At 40.3% G+C, this 16,732-nt stretch overlaps 1 protein-coding gene across 1 annotated transcript; it reads left to right on the forward strand.

The window, feature by feature from the left end:
- Positions 1 to 1,235: 1,235 nt before the first annotated feature.
- On the forward strand, positions 1,236 to 9,654 carry BMPR1A (bone morphogenetic protein receptor, type IA; the record flags this gene model as incomplete). The annotated part of the gene is made up of 10 exons (XM_010134572.1): positions 1,236 to 1,448; positions 2,881 to 2,983; positions 3,357 to 3,456; positions 4,238 to 4,337; positions 5,020 to 5,164; positions 5,875 to 6,067; positions 6,313 to 6,610; positions 7,116 to 7,291; positions 7,954 to 8,084; positions 9,258 to 9,654. Coding segments are annotated over 10 exons (1,585 nt in total), but the record flags the coding sequence as incomplete, so codon positions are not given.
- Positions 9,655 to 16,732: the final 7,078 nt, after the last annotated feature.

Genomic DNA, 16,732 nt, shown 5'->3' on the forward strand with positions numbered 1-16,732 from the left:
CCTGAAGTGTGAGTACAGAACGTTGGGTAACATCTGTAGTACAGTATTCAAATGAGCTTTCAGTCTGTGCTGGGAAGAAACCTGTAGAAGGAGGGAGAGGACAGATGGAGGAGCTGCTATTTCGTATGTGTGAAATCCCTTCTGGTTAAATCAGAAATACCTGTTGCATGGGTGAACTCTGTTGTTCTAGCACTGGCCTTTGGGGGGTTTTACAGAAAGCCGCAAGAATCTGTTTAAAGAGACTGAGTTTCCTGGTCAAAATATTTCTTTTTTTTTATTCTTAGATAAACTGAAAGTTTTATTATGACTAAAATATTTTTGAAAGATCCTGAGGTACCTCCGCTTCTTCAGGTATAAATGAATTTGTAACAGGTTCGGTGGGTCCTAACTGGCGGTTCTCCCGTCTCACACATTGAGCTTCCCCAAAGGGTTGCTGTCAGTTGTGCCGGCACAGGTGACAGTCTGTTCCCACCTCCTCTAGGTTTATGTTGTTCACAGTTCAGGGCACACTTAGAGCCAAAAGTACTGTTAGGTGATGGTCAGAAAGACATTTTCTGTTCGTACAATTCTGCATGATAAATCTGGAGATGAGTCAAGATGTTCTCATCTCGTACAGTGGTCACAAGGCATGTTCTGAATGAGGCAGATAATGGTCCCAGCTTTTTTTTTTCTGGATGTTCTGCTAAGAAGACGACAGCTGGAATTTTTCTTTTGAATGCCTACATTCACAAAAGCACTTTAATAGTATGAACCAGAACAGATGATGCTCCGCTCTCCTGCTGCTGAGAAATTGAGGGCTATTTGGAATGCAATTTGGCCCTATTTTTATTCTGTGAAAGCTCGTTTGTGTGGATATTCATGTCATTTACTGAAATTTAATTTGCAAACAAGATTTACTTTAGCTCTGTTTTGAAGTACTAATGCATACAGAGATCAAAAAACCCAAGAGATTTTTGAGTTATTACTGCTCTTCTCTGAGGCTGTGAATCCATAAAAAATTACTTCAGTTCAGAAAATTAGAAAATTGCATATTAAGTATGTTCAGTCATGCAAAAAAATTACACGGTTGTGGTTATAAAGCAGTCAGCATTTTGGTTTTCTAAACATATGAATGAGCAAGGCTTTCTTCAGAAAGTTCTTACCAGTTACATCACTACTTTCCTGCCCCACCTCGAAAAGGGAAAACATCCTCTGCTGTAAAGATCCAAAGTACTTGATCCAAAGCCCTTGAACAGTTATCAGAGAGATGCAAAACTACTTTCTGTGGTTTATTTTAAATGTCCAGGTCAAAATCTAGTCAGCATGCTTCATGGCACAGGAATGAAGACAAATCCTGACCAGAAGAAGCAAGCAAACGGAGTGACGCTGGCTCCAGAGGACACCTTACCTTTTCTGAAGTGCTACTGCTCCGGACACTGTCCAGATGATGCTATTAATAACACGTGCATGTAAGTATTGGTACCGGTTAGAAGAGGCTCTCCAGAGATGGTCTCGGTTTTGCTTGTTCGTTCGATGTAGAGTAGGAGGGAGATGCAGGGGGAAGGAAGAAAAGCCTCCCAACAGACATGTCCTTGTGTTTCTTTTTTTCTCCTCACTTGCAGTTCTATGTTTAAGGCCCTTCTGTTTCCTCCCTTGAGAGGTGATATAAAGATGCGTAATAGGAAACATTTGCTCCCGTAATGCGAGTCCTCACTTTCACACGTAACATTGAGCCTCTCTAAAGCTGTTACTTGGCAGATAAAGCAGTGGAATTTTGTGGAATAAACACTGCTATCTTTTTAAATGTAAACACAGGTCCTATTTTACAAACGCAGCTTTGCACCTAGAAAACCTTCCTAGAATCTACTGCCTTGTCCTTGAAGTCCTCTGGTATTTATTTTTTGCTTTTTATTGCCCTCTAGTGTCTGCAGTCAGTAGAACCCTCACTGAGTTTTTTTTTTTTTGCCTCTGAACTAATGGCCGTATAGATGATAGTTCTGATAATAAAGCTGTTAGACGGTTAATAACACTTACAGTGTTCATGTGCAGGGTATTTCATGGCATTATGCTTCCCAAATCTGCATTTCTTTACATCCATTTAACTAAAAATAGTTTGACAAACAAAAATATTTCTGGACTTGTTTTCCTTAGTATCTGTGTTGAGGGAATGAGTCAATTTTGATTTGCTTAATAAAATCTTAATTTTACAGATACTGAAAACACAGACCTACCATTGCAAATTGGTTTGGGATTCCTTACAAAGGTTGCTGACCTGCTCATGTAGCGTAGAAATCAAAACATTTGCAAAATGAGAGAACAGGGAATCAAAGTGCCTTTTTTTTTTTAAAGGATGTAATTAATTTGTTACTGTCAACTGCAGAAAATGAGTTTGGTGATTTGTTTGTTTTGCCCTAAAGGCTGGATATTTGAGAAAGCTTATGTGGGAAAAGTGTAGCTCAGCTTTTGACCTCGAAATAGCTTCACATACTGGACTTCCCTTCAAGAGTCATCACTGCAGTTCTGGGAACAGGCACAAGTGAATTTAATTATTGGGTTCATCCTATACAATTGTAATCAGTAAGCCTTCTTACTAAGATCTCCATTTTTGCACCCTCCCAGTCATTTCTAAACAACTGCACGTGTCTGGTTGGGTATGCGCAATCCTGAAGAAGGGTGAGGAAGTAGGAGACAGAATATTCTGGAGGAAACATCTGACGGTGCTCTGTTTGAAAATTCTGTGGGAGTCTTTTGTTCTCAAACTGTGTCGTAACCACTGTGTTAAAGGAGAATTTTTCGAGATAGTGTTTAGTATTCCTAATGGATTCTTGGTCAACTTATGCTGCTTGTTGCCCGACAGATGTGCTAGTAAAGCACAAGTGATGAGTGCTACATTTCTTCCAGAACGAATGGGCATTGCTTTGCTATCATTGAGGAAGATGAACATGGAGAACCCACGCTCGCTTCAGGCTGCATGAAGTATGAAGGTTCAGACTTCCAGTGCAAGGTAAAAAAATGAGATGCCATTGAAATTCAATATCTCCACAGAGATTATGTGGGGAAACTGCATAAGCAGTTTAAAACTCGGTCATTTACAACTGCAGTCATAGGATTTTGTGTGTCATTTACCACTGAATGGGACTGAAGAGCCATGGCCAAGTGGTGGCAGAAAGGACGCTTAGTGGTATTTGAGCAGAGATTGGAATAGAACCCTAGCTGGTTGGAGTTGTCTGCAGGCATCTGTAAGCCACTGACTGACAAAATGAACAGAGGACATCAACCTTTTCCCTGTGTCTGCAGTTTGAACCCATAGCATCATCTATCCCCATCTCAGCTGAGAACTTCACAGGCTGAGTCTCTGTTTAATTCTCCTCCAACAGGACTCGCCTAAAGCCCAGTTACGTCGAACAATTGAGTGCTGTCGGACTGACTTCTGCAATCAGGATTTACAGCCAACATTACCACCTCTCGACAGTACAGGTAAACGACTCCTAGACATTCACACTGCCGCTGATAAATGCACTGTGGATTCTCTTCTTCCTGAGCAATAGATAAAAATAAGGAGCAAACATAATTACAGTATTGCACAGGTCTGGTTTTCCCTGGCTGAGCAGTTTGGATATGAAGCTCTGTTTCCAGTGTCCTTTTCTGCCACTTCCAAGTTAAGCTTTTCCTCCATCAGTCACTCGTGGTATTTTCATTCTTCTACTCACTTTGCTCATGTCTTCATCTGCAGGTGATCTTTTCATCTGTTTTTATTCTATTTCTACAGCCTGTTCTCTTTTTTAATGGTTTTCTTAATCTCTGCTGTGCTTTTGCCATGATGAATGTATCTTTACAAAAGTGTTGACATTAACTGTTATCTACAGTAAATTCATTCTGCGTTCTGTTGTTCCCAGTGAAGATAGTTTATATTTTCATATGAATTACTCGTGCATCGCTAGACAAGCCGTACTGGTTTAACTGTTGCTGAATACCTTCCCAGAATCTTACTGCTGTAAACCTTTTGTTTCTATTTCTAAGAACAAACTAACAAGCATCAACCAAACCAACAGCTCCAAGATCTCAAGTTAAATAGTTTTTTTTGTTGTTGTTGTCATCCAAATGAAATTGTCTCTGTGATGTTCAGATAAAACCTCCCGTGTTTCTGTTTGTGCACATTCACATATTCGGTATATGAAAATATACCTAAATAAACTGTTTACAATAGTCGTTTAATTAACAGACTTTGGAAACTTCCCTCTTTTCCTTTTTTTAATAGATGGGCTGTTCGACGGCAGCATTCGTTGGATGGCAGTGTTGGTTTCTATGGCAGTCTGCATAATTGTCATGATCATCTTATTTAGCTGCTTTTGTTACAAGTAAGGAAAGCACTTCCTTCATTGGCACCGTTTTTAATTTCCCAATGAGTGTAAACAGAACAGCTGTTTTGTAAATGTACTCAGTTAATCGTTCGTGTTTCTGGCAGAAATAGATGGGAAATGAAACCAGTTGTTTAAGTTCCCATATCTGCGGATAGCGATTCGCATTGCTAGGTAAAAGGCAGCGTTCACAGCACAGAATTTAAGCGATTGTGAGTCTGTCTTCTGGCTACAAAGTGTTTGCAGGTTTCTAAACTTCGTATAACTTTGATGCTGAGCATCCAGTAAACCGTCTGAATACTTAGCACTGACTGTTGCAGCCGTTTCACGAGAAGTGCCTGTATGTCAGCCTCATCTGCCAGGGTTCAAGGTTCAGTCTTAGTTTAAACCAAAACCAGCAGTGTTACACTAGTAACACTGGCTTTCCACCCGACTCATGACATGACATGACATGACTTCGTATAACTTTGATGCTGAGCATCCAGTTACAACAACTTCCTAATATTAAACAATTACATAAGTTACATTTCTTAAAATAAAGGTAAACCAAAATCTGACTAATAATATTTTTTTCTTTTACGAAAATGTGTACGTTTACATAGCTTCTTTCCTAGCTAAGTTTAGTGTATATTTTGAAGAGTGTATTTGAGTTCAGTTTAACTCCTCCTGTGATTTTTTGCAGGCATTACTGTAAGTCGATGGCAAAGAGGCACTGTTATAATCGTGATCTGGAACAAGATGAAGCGTTTATTCCAGCTGGGGAGTCATTAAAAGACCTTATCGACCAGTCGCAGAGTTCTGGGAGTGGATCAGGACTGCCGTTGTTGGTAAATCACACTGCACTGCACTTCTCTCCATCAGATACGAAGTTTGGTTTGTACCTGATGCCTAGAACAAAGCAGTTTATCCATACAGGATGTTACTTATTTATATGCAAGTACTGCAAAAGACCCAGTACAAACTTAACATGTAGGAAAGCCTCTCTTTGCACTAAAATGAAGTGTAAAATTAATGACATATTAGGAACTCTATTTAATTTAAAGCTATTAAATTTAAAGAAAAATTAGAGCCTACAGACATTAAGATGAAGTGCAATGAATGGATAATACAAGTATTAAATAGAGTGAACTCAAAGATAGTTTTTTCTTACTCTTTGATCAGATTTTTATTGGCTGATAGTTGTTCATAATTTTTGATTCACTGTCCTATATAATATTTACATAACAATTAGCCGGTGAAACAGATGCCTGTATCTATAAAATAGAAGCAAAGAGAATTCAAGAGGATGCCTCTTAAACTCTCACCTTCTTAAATAAGAAGTTGAGCCTATTTAACCTTTTGGGGTTTGTAACCCAATTCTTCCTTGGAGGCGGCAATAACGAGTTTGAAATGGGAATAGTAGAAAATAATATGGAACAAATTTTACAATGGGTTCAAAATTCAAAGCCATCCAGGCTTGGAGCAGCTTGTCCAGGTACTTTTGGTTAATTGCTGGGTTTCCCTCCTCCACCTTCCCCTCTTTGTTTTTTTTCCTTAGGTTCAGCGCACTATTGCCAAACAAATTCAGATGGTGAGGCAAGTTGGAAAGGGACGATACGGTGAAGTGTGGATGGGCAAATGGAGGGGTGAGAAAGTGGCAGTGAAAGTGTTTTTCACCACAGAAGAAGCCAGTTGGTTCCGAGAAACAGAGATTTACCAAACTGTGTTAATGCGTCACGAAAACATCCTTGGTAAGGAAGCAGAACATTGTTTGGCTGCTGGAGGGCTGAAGGTGAGGGTGGAGGAGGAGGTGTTCTTAATGCGTGGCTTGAGGGCTATATGGTGGCTTCTATGGAATAACCAGATGGTTTTCATAAGAGGAACAGGTCTCTTCTAATACAGTACAAGATAATTCAGTTTTAGAAATTCTTACTAAATCTGTGCATAAAAAAAATTCTATACAAATAAATCCTAACATTGTTTATATATTACATAGGTTTCATAGCTGCAGATATTAAGGGCACTGGCTCCTGGACACAGCTCTACTTGATTACAGACTATCACGAAAACGGATCGTTGTATGATTTTCTGAAATGCACTACGCTGGACAACAGGGCTCTCCTCAAGCTGGCATATTCCGCTGCCTGTGGTCTGTGCCATCTGCACACGGAAATTTATGGGACTCAAGGCAAGCCCGCTATTGCCCACCGGGACTTGAAGAGCAAAAACATCTTGATCAAGAAGAATGGAACCTGCTGCATCGCTGACTTGGGTCTTGCAGTCAAGTTCAACAGGTAGATGATCAAATGCTCTTATATGTATTTTTTTATATAAAAAACTTCTTTATTATTCTTTTTTACTGCACCAGATTCCAGCTTAAAAGGCAAGTGGAATCATTTGATTGCGTGCTTTCAGTTTTCTTCCATTTTGAGAGTAGAATGCTGTTCTTCCTTTGAATGCTGTGAGCCTCAAGGTCAGATAAGCGCTTTTGCCTCCATAGAGCCTTTGCAAATGATTTTGTAGCCAAGGATGCTCATCTTTGTTTATACTCGTCTTTTTTTAATGCACTTTTTTCATATGTGTTTTCAGTGCCTTGCAAAAGCAACAATAAATCAACTGCCATCCCATCATTTTTCTAGATAGTCTTTTTCAGGAAGGTACAATGTATTGTAAGTGTAGTATTGAGAGGGAAGTAAAAGAAAGAATTTGGTTTGTAAACAGGAGCTTTGCGGTGTAGTTGCATCATACCATGTCTTGTAATAGTCCACAGTGCACTAACTTGCTAATATTTTCATGTAGTGACACCAACGAAGTTGATGTTCCCTTGAACACTAGAGTGGGAACAAAACGTTACATGGCTCCAGAGGTCCTGGATGAAAGCCTGAATAAAAACCATTTCCAACCATACATCATGGCTGACATCTACAGTTTTGGGCTGATCATTTGGGAAATGGCTCGGCGCTGCGTCACAGGAGGTAAACTTTAAATATTAACAGTCTGTCCAGAGTACAGCGTGAAAGTCACTGAACTAAACCTTTTTGATTACTGCAGTTAAGCATTTCAGGCTTTTTTTTTTTGCTTGCTCAAAAAGCAGAATGCCTGCTCTGGGGGACATAGTGGGATGCAGATGGGTTTCACCCCTGTGCTCTTAATAAAACTTAAAACGTAACTGATAAGATCTTACTCTTTCATTATGCTTTTGTGCATTTCTGCTTACATGAATTTTCTCCTTACATGAGTTTTGTGACTTGTCCTTCCTTTTCTTTCACTACTCTGTTGTGACCTTATAGGTCTTTACTTCCATTCTCTACGTCTTCCATCTCCTGCTTTCTCCATGTTTCTTTGTAGCATGTAGTGGATTAGATGATGTCCAGTTCTCCACTGGGTATCGAACTCAAAGGGACTGCCAGGATTTACTGTAGCCATTAATTTCAATATTCATAATATTGGAGCTTTTCTGGTAAATGTTTGATTGTTATAGTGAAATTTTGGATTTGTGTCACAGTATAATAGCTGGTAGCTTTGGCTTGGTACACAATTGACTTAATTTTTGCTCCCAGCTAAGGAAATCTTAAGAGTAGATACAAAGATTTGGGGTTTTTTTTAATGGTTTTTGGTTTTTCTCAATTATCTCCAGGTATTGTTGAAGAGTATCAGTTGCCATATTATGACATGGTGCCAAATGATCCATCCTATGAGGACATGAGAGAAGTGGTGTGTGTCAAACGCCTACGCCCGGTAGTATCGAATAGGTGGAACAGCGATGAGGTGAGTATGCTGACAGGAAAAATTGCTTCAGTTAATATGGAAGGATATTTTAGTTTGAGAAATATTAAAACATTGTAGAATAGGGACCACATTCAGACCTTCGATATTTGAAAACCTTGCAGCAACAGTAGGAGAAATGTGTGTTTGAAATCAGCTCGAAATACCATATTTTTAGCTATCTTTTCTGTGGTGTGGGGGGAAGATAACTTTAAACAGCATCTCAGTGTATGAGCACTGCTCTGACCGACATCTTCCTTTTAGATAATGGAATATTTTTCAGAGTTTTGACTGGAGCTAGAAAAAGATTTGTATTGGCTTTTGTTAGTTTTAACATATCCAGCGTATTCATTTGTAGCATAAGGTTGAGCATGAATCGATTTCCTTGTAGATGTTCTCTCTTTTTTTCTTCTTTTTTTTTTTTCTTCTTTTACTGGTACGTTCCAGGGCAAGCCATGGTACGTGTACCTAAAATATTGCATTTGAATCTGTTTTTAAAGAGCTAGAGCTTGAACACAGTAGGACCTAACTATATCATAGCAAGCTAGATATGCCATATCCTTTCTCCAGGGCAAGCCATGGTACCTGTACCTAAAATATTGCATTTGAATCTGTTTTTAAAGAGCTAGAGCTTGAACACAGTAGGACCTAACTATATCATAGCAAGCTAGATATGCCATATCCTTTCTTCCCCAAATCCTCGATTTCTTTTAGGAATTCTGAGATTTTTTCCATATTTTTTGACTGCTGAAAGAACTTTAGTCACATCTTCATTTTCACTTAACAAGTTCTCTACCAAAATTTTTTTCTGCCATATGCATGAAGATGTTTCTGCTTCTCGCTACCATTTTTCTACTCCTGGTTTTGAGTTGTAAGGATAAGTTCTGAAATGCATCTTTGTGACACTAAAGAAACACTTCAGTTAGTTCCAGCTGCTGTAATGCTGGGCAGGGAAGGGGAGGAAAAGAAGGATGGGGATGTGGTTGTTGATTCTTTTTTTTCTTTTTTCCAATTGATCTGTTTATAATAGTTCTCTATTAGCAGCTTTGCAGAAAATGTGGAATTTGAGCATTTGAACTTAATTGTTCTCTGGTTTGGGCTTTACAGCAAGCCAAAATTATACACCTCAGCTCTGTCAGTTGTGACACTACTGTTCCTTGGTTTTGTATTTTGCAGTGTTTGAGAGCGATACTGAAGTTAATGTCTGAATGCTGGGCTCACAATCCTGCCTCAAGGCTCACTGCCTTGAGGATCAAGAAGACACTTGCCAAGATGGTGGAATCACAAGATGTAAAGATTTGACATAGTACATTGACAGGAGAGCAAAGCTGGACTCCTCGATCTTCTCACTCAAAGATGGGTGAGGCCTTTGTGGAAAGAGGAAATAACTGAGATTCAGTGTATTTTCTCCGCACACTTCTACAGGCTGCTAATGACATCTTTCAGTACTTCATGGACTGTGATACTGAGAGCCTCTGTTCACTGCGTGCTACGTGTACGGACAGCCTTGAGAAACTATGCGTTCTGTTTTTGTTTGAGCTGCATTGAGACTTCAGTCCTACTTAGCAAGTCTCCAGTGAAACTCTGGGTACTGAATTGAACGTTCAGATTACAGTGCTTTCTGTGAAAGCCTAACAAGCTATATGGATTCAACAGAGATGGAGAATATAAGCTTTTTTTTTTTGCCTTCTACCTGATAAAACCTAGTCAATCCATACCACGTTTTTGTGAAACAGCCTGTAGGTTATGAATCTGTTTGTGATACTACTCAGTTTAACAGTTCCTTATGCCTTTATGTGTGTGCCAGGATTATTTTGCTGACGTTTGGAATAGATACGAAACCATTGAAACGAACAAAGTTTTCTGATCAGGGCTCTATGCGTTTTGTGGCTCCACAATCAGATTTGCTACAGAATTTACTCCTTGCCAATAAGTTATCTTCCAAAGTCTCAGTTTTAATTTTATTTCTATTCTCATTGTGGTCAAAAGGAAAACTGCAAAAATGTGAGCCAATAATAAATTAAGGAATGCCTACCTTAGTCTGGAAAGAGCTTGAAACAGTCTCTCTTGGAGGTGTAGACTGCCTGGGTCATCTCACAGTGGGCTCCGTAGTCGAGTATGAAATTCTTCACAGTGCCACATGCAAACAGCGTTGTTGCTGTACGGTACTTTACATCTTAGCAGCAAGACCATTGATGATGTGTTTTGCCTTTCACCTGTATTGGGACTCACTGGTAGGTGCCGGTTGTGCTCTGAACGTTATTCCATAGAGGAGGGAATCAGTCAGTATGCTTGTTCCTCGTTTGACACAACTAGGTAGAAGCTCAGTTTCGAGAGGTTTCAGTTCGAGAGGTCTGATTTACAGACACAAAAGAGGGAAGTCAGGAAGCACAGGCCAGGCACTCAGGAGGTTAGAGAACAAGGTGAAGGTCCAGACCGGAACTGATAAGTGGAGTGTTGAAGATAAGATTCACAGCGTGCAGAAGATTTTGAGCTGGGTTGCCCTGAGGTAGGTGCAGGAGGCCATGTCTGTGGGCCACTTCAGTGGACAGCTACGAAAATCAAGAGTTGAGACCAGGTAAACCAGTGGGTGTTTGAAGTTGTAGTTAAGCCCATTTGGGAGGAATGGCGTCAAAAGGTAATTGCTGAAGATCACATCAGTTAACGTAAGTGCACAATTTAGTCTTCTTGCGCCAACTGCTTGGCGAGCACAGGAAACTCTAGTTCCCTCCTTTTCGTCACCAATGCAGACAAGGTGGGTAAGAGGCAGAACCCCTCTGTGAGGTCGCTGTAAGGCAGAACCGTTGGTTTGTAACTCGTTTGGCACTTCTGCTTGGAAGTTAGGAATTGGTACCGTAACTCAAGGAGAAGCTTCAAATGCGTGAGTCGTCTGAAGAATGAACACACAGTATTGGAACCATTGAACCCGTTTGATAATTTAAGTGCCTATACCTTTGTACTGTAAATCTTCTTCTAGTTAACTTTAAAAAGGGAAGTTATTTATACAGTGTGTTTTGTGCTCTGGTAATAAAACCCCAGCTAGTCCTCGGTACCTGTGTACAGTTACGAACGTGCACACACACGCGCATATGCCATAGTCGAGATTTGAAGAAAATGTTAGGAATAATATTAAAGTTGATGAAAGAATGTTAAATCTTCACATTGATTTATGCCAGATTATTCGTTGTCTTAAAATATGTACGTGGAGATTGTTTTGAGATATGTTTAAATTTCCCTTGAAAATACAGCTGATAGAGAGCAATGTAATGCAGAACTAATGTGATTTGTGAACAATTACAACCTTCTAACCTGTCGGGTTTTTTGTTTTAATTCTGTAGTTCATATAATGTAAATGGTCAGGCGAAAGATTGCAGTATTTTTATTTTCTGTTGTGATGTACAGACTTTATTTAACAGTTCTACATATTTTATAGAGAACTAGCTCTCTTGAGGGACATTTCTTTTTTAAAAAATAATAAAGTCATTACTTTTGTTCAGTAATGCCTTTAAGTATTAATATGTATTTTGGCTGAGGAGTTCCAAGGTGTGTCCACTATGGTTTTAACTTATTTGAAAACAGCAAGAGATACACGATACTGTGCCACAATCCTCATGGTAAAGGGCTTTCTAAAATTGTTTCTCCGTCCATTGCCAAGAAATATATGATGAGTTGTGAAATTTAGTCACGTCTCATGCGTAAGTTTTGCACAGGTGGCTGGACAATACTTCGTATGAGCCAAAAAAAGTAAGGGATAAGGTTTGTTTTCCTTCTCCAGGATTTTTATCAGTAAGAAGAAAAAACGTCTGTGTAGGTACTCTGCTATCTTAAACTTTCAGAGCATGGAGGTCTGTTTAAATTAATCCATTCCTATTTAGAACATTTTTAAATTTCTTTTAGAAGTTGTCACAGCATTATTAGCTGCAAACTTGTTTGGTGAATTTTTTAATTTGTTTTTCCAAAGTTTTCAGGAATCCAGGGCTGCGAGCATGACTTTGGATAATTTGTAATTATTCACTTAGGAGGTGATCTTTGGCAGACACCTCAGCCTCTAAACTGACTTGCACATTTACTTGAACACACAAGTGAGCTGACTGCTGCAAAGATCATCTTTGAGAGAAAAAAAATGTTTTGCCTTAATCTTAGCCTTTATTTTTCATCACTTCAGTGAGTCGGTTCATATGTAGTAGTCCTTGTCCAGAACAGGGGCTGCCAGGAGGCCATTAGCATTCCTTGCTTCCCTTATATTCCCAAAATGTAATCGCTGACGGACCTGGTTGCATAAAGCAGTTGAGCGTGTATCTGCATTCTGTGCGAAGTCATTCACTGTTGGGAGCTGAAGTGTGTCTATGCTGATATTTCAACAGTCATTTGGGGGGGATAAAAACCCTGTTGCTCGAAGCTACCCCCCGAATTTTTGCATAATTCAGCACTCTTAGTGCAGGCGCTGCAGCTAAGGTGTTGCTTCCTGCAGTACTGTGGAGTTTAGTGCCCGTTAGGGTCAGGGAGAGTAGTGGGATTCTTCTGTTGGAGTGTGATTAATCTCATTTTGTTGGTCAAAATTTTAAGCATTTTTCATAAAAAAAAAAATTCCCCTAAAACCATTGAACGTGTTTTCATTCTCTTTTTTTTATACATATTAAAATGCAAAGTGTGGAAAATACCTTGGGGAGTGTCAAGACTGTGCCTTGGAAGTTCTTAAACACATACGGAGGGGGTTTTTTTGTGTTTCTTTATCCTGCTCCACATGATTTCAGTTAGGGGGAAATAATCTGAGTCACTTACATAATTCTTAGTGTTACAGCAACCAAAAGGAAAGGTTTTGTGCTCCTGCTTAGCTTGTAAATTCCACAAGAAACGCGATATTCCTGTGGAGAAATACAGGCTTACATTTTGAGTTTCTGCTGAGTTTTACTCAATACTTAATTTTTCCTGAGTTTTACTTGGGAAACTGGCAGTTTTCCCAATATCCATCACTTTCCCCCCAATTATTTTCTTAATTAGTCTGTTCTGAGGTATTTAATAAAACGTAGAATCAGTATCGTAAGTAACCTCCAGAGTAGTGGAAATGACCATTTGAATGTGTTTGTTTCTGGAACCAACCAGCTGGGTCCTTCTCATCTCTTACCTTCACAGGCTGAATTTTCACAGTCTAAAACGTTTGAAGAACAAAGAGAATAAGTTAAAAACATCCTTTCACTATTGCAGGTGATTTAAAAGGGAAGTTACGTGCTCATCTTCCTTCAAATCCGAGAGCGATTTAGCACTTCCTCATTGTTCTGACAGTGCCTCTGAAGTCACAAGTCTTTATCCCGTGCCCACAATCTTTACTGTGAGTAGGGGTGATGTCTCCAAACGGCTGCCGGTGTTGCACGATGTGGTGATTGACGGAGCTGTGGTGTATTGCCCTCGCCTGGTAGAGCAGGAGTGAGTGCACATTACTTGGAGTGTTTGAACAAATCTCCTGTCGTTGTGGCTTTGTCCTATTTTAGCTCTGAACGCAATGATGAAGCCCTCATCCTGTAGTGACGTTTGTGCTCCGACATGCCGTGCCCCAAATGAAATGTACTATATTGTATACAAGAAGAATAAATAACATTGTAGTTAACCTAGAGAAGATGTAAATAAAATATGGAAGAAGAGTGGAGCAAGACCAATGGTCGCACCGGTGTGTGAGTGTGTGTGTTATACGCCAGAAATGTGGAATACTCCTTTGACAATGTCACACACTGATGTATTTTGTACCGCATCTGCTTTAGAAGGTGCCTTACTGAGTTTACCGTAAGTTGCTTGTTCTGTACACAGATTATGTCCAATGTATCATTTTTAAGTAAATAACCTTATTTTAGTACGCTTTAGTGATGTGTTTTGTTACTATAAGATTTTGCCTTAAAAATGTAATGACGTGGAAATGGTAATCTGGTAACTAAATAATTCCCCACTTTTTAATACTCTGTTGATGGTTTTTTCCCCACAGTCTATGAACCAGTCATTGATGATCGCTTTTATTGCTCAGGGGTGTTCAGAATCATTTGGTGCTCTGGAAGTTCAGGCTCTGTATTCCTTGGACCAGATTTGGGCACAACAGTAAACCAGATGTTCCCTTCTCCTGGTTTTTATCCCTGTCTTCCAGCAAAGCCAGAAACAAGCCGAAAGTGAGTGATTCTTTTAGTTGAACGTAGGCAAGTCTGCTGCACGTTGGTTTTATCCATGTAAAATTGCCTCAAACTTAGCAAGTAAAAAGAGCAAAAATAAAGGGACAGGTTATTTTGTAAGTGGTTTTTGTTCCCTCCGTGCACAACATTCTTTTTGTGTAGCGATACCCAAATGAAGGGGTTTGAGCCCACGTCCTTACGTGCTCCCGGCTATCAGGTCATGCAGGTGCTCCTGTAGAGCCTGCCCGATTCGCAGTGGTTTGGTCAGGGTTCAAGCGAAGGAAGACCAGTCCTCGGGGATCCCTCACCTGTCAGTACACAGTTCTGTGAAGTCTCACAACTTGCTTTCTCACGGCAGAGGTGGGTTGGCTGCGACTCGCTGTCGAGTTCACGTTTGGTTTGCAAGCAGGGAGAAGGAAGATCAGTTTCTGTCCTCTTTTTGCCTTTGATCAGGAATAACCTTAGCTTTAAAGACCGATGTTTACAGTAGCCAGAACGTTGTTATCTGAGCACATACAAACTTTTATCAGTATACTAGGAAGGTAATTATAACAGTTTTTTCCTGTAAACTGTTAAATTTCTTGCAATAGATTCTGGTAGAAGTCCAGTGGAAGACTAGACCCTTTGTAGTTTCACACTTTTTTTTCCCTTGATACCAGGAAATTGCACTGCACAAGGAGTTGGTCTCCTTATGATTAGTAGTATCTCAGCAAAGTTAACTTGTGATGGTTGTGGCAGTTGTGCAGCTTATGGAGTATCATCACTGATGACACAGATCGTGGTGCGTTGTGTTTTGTTATTAGTATTACAGGAGGACAGAATGGAAATACTGGGGGTACCAAACTTTTGCACTGCTCTTGGTGTTGAAGAGCACCTTTTTTTCCCCCTCCCCGATGGTGTTTCTGGAAATGGCCACAGGATGGAGCTCCATCCTAACGAGAGGAAGAGCCTTCTAAAACATTGGAGGGGCTCGGTAAGTGAAAAGTTGTTCTACTGCCTGCTGTTGTTAAGTATCAAAATGTTATTATCACCTGTGTTTGATTATTTCTGACCTCTATATGAAAATGTGTTCCCCATGAGCTTGCCACCAGTATGTAAGAACTGAAACGTGTCTGGAAACCCTACCTGTATCTGTTGAGAGCAAGCCAGAAAGCGTCCTGAGTAGTTGAAGTGAATTGTGAGCTTGTAAATAAACTGCGGCAGTATCACTGATTTCATCAGGATTGGATTTAACTTGACTCATTTCATTACCCCCTTCTGCAGCTTTACCTTCACCTCTCCCCAGCACACCCCTTCAGTCTGTCTCACGGCTGTTCAGGTGGTCAGTCAGCACCGGCTGAGGATCTGTGTCAGAAGAGGAGCCCTGCTGTGGGCTGACCACTTCGTGAGTCTGGTCCGTGAGGTCACCACAGCAGACTTCAGAGCCTGCTGCGATGTGGGTATCGGAAGGGAGTTCAGGTCAGCTGGACTGCAGAATTCAGGCACTGATGAGTACAGAAAGTAAAGTTATATACCATGGGTAAAGTGAAGAGATCGGCTTAGTAATGGGGAAAAAAACCGTTTAGAGACTTTAATTCTAAAATGTACTACAAGATACATAAAGCAGTAGAAGTTTCAGTAACAGAACGATTACTTGAAGGCAAGGATGCACAGCTTTCATCGTGTCATGAGGCTTAGCGGTTTGATCTGGAAACCCAGAAACCTGAACTACTGGCAATGTTCTCTGGCAAATTTTTGGGAAGTACTAAGAGAAGGTGGAAGCTTTGTTTTTAGGAAACACAAAGCTCCAACTAACTATATGTATATATATCTGTATGTCCTGGAGGGAGCACATACGTTCTTATGCCTATGGGGGCTTGGCTGAGACTGCCATTAAATTGTCAATTAATCATCCTTGTCCTCTTCCCAGTTTTGTGGCAAATTTTGCTTTCTTCCAGGTCCTGATCTGGAGTCTGCTGTCTCTTCGTTAAACTGGTTTTCGCTATTCTGTCACTACAAATGAATGTCGTGGTGTGGTGGTTAATCTTACCAAAAAAATAAGCAAACCCCCAAAAAACTGAAAACAACAAAACAAGTGCTTGGGGGTGGGGTGGGGGGAGGTGGCGGGGGTAAAGAATTTTATAGCAGTAGTCAGTTTGCTTGTATTTGAGAGGTGGTTTAGATGGAATTTTATTAAAAACCTGATGTATTCATTTAAAAAAAACCCCACAACCGTAACCCAGTAGCTTGATCATCTTTCTCATGTCGCTCGAGAGCGAAGGCAGGCTTCCTGACTTACGCAGCCAGTACCCACCCTGTCCTCCTCCAAGTAGCTGAGTGGGTTTTGTTCCTGTTGAAGCTTTCTGACAAAGCAAAGTGGTTTTAAATACATATATCCTCTGTCTGTATTTAACTCAGCTGGGAGCTGCAGAGTTTGGGTGTGCTGAAGACAGGGCATTCGCTGAACCTAGGCAGTACATCGGCTTGGCACTGCCGGACGCTGCTGCCCCACAAGTCCCA

Source organism: Buceros rhinoceros, unplaced genomic scaffold (genome assembly GCF_000710305.1).
Source record: "Buceros rhinoceros silvestris isolate BGI_N320 unplaced genomic scaffold, ASM71030v1 scaffold9934, whole genome shotgun sequence".
NCBI classification, from domain to species: Eukaryota; Metazoa; Chordata; class Aves; order Bucerotiformes; family Bucerotidae; genus Buceros; species Buceros rhinoceros.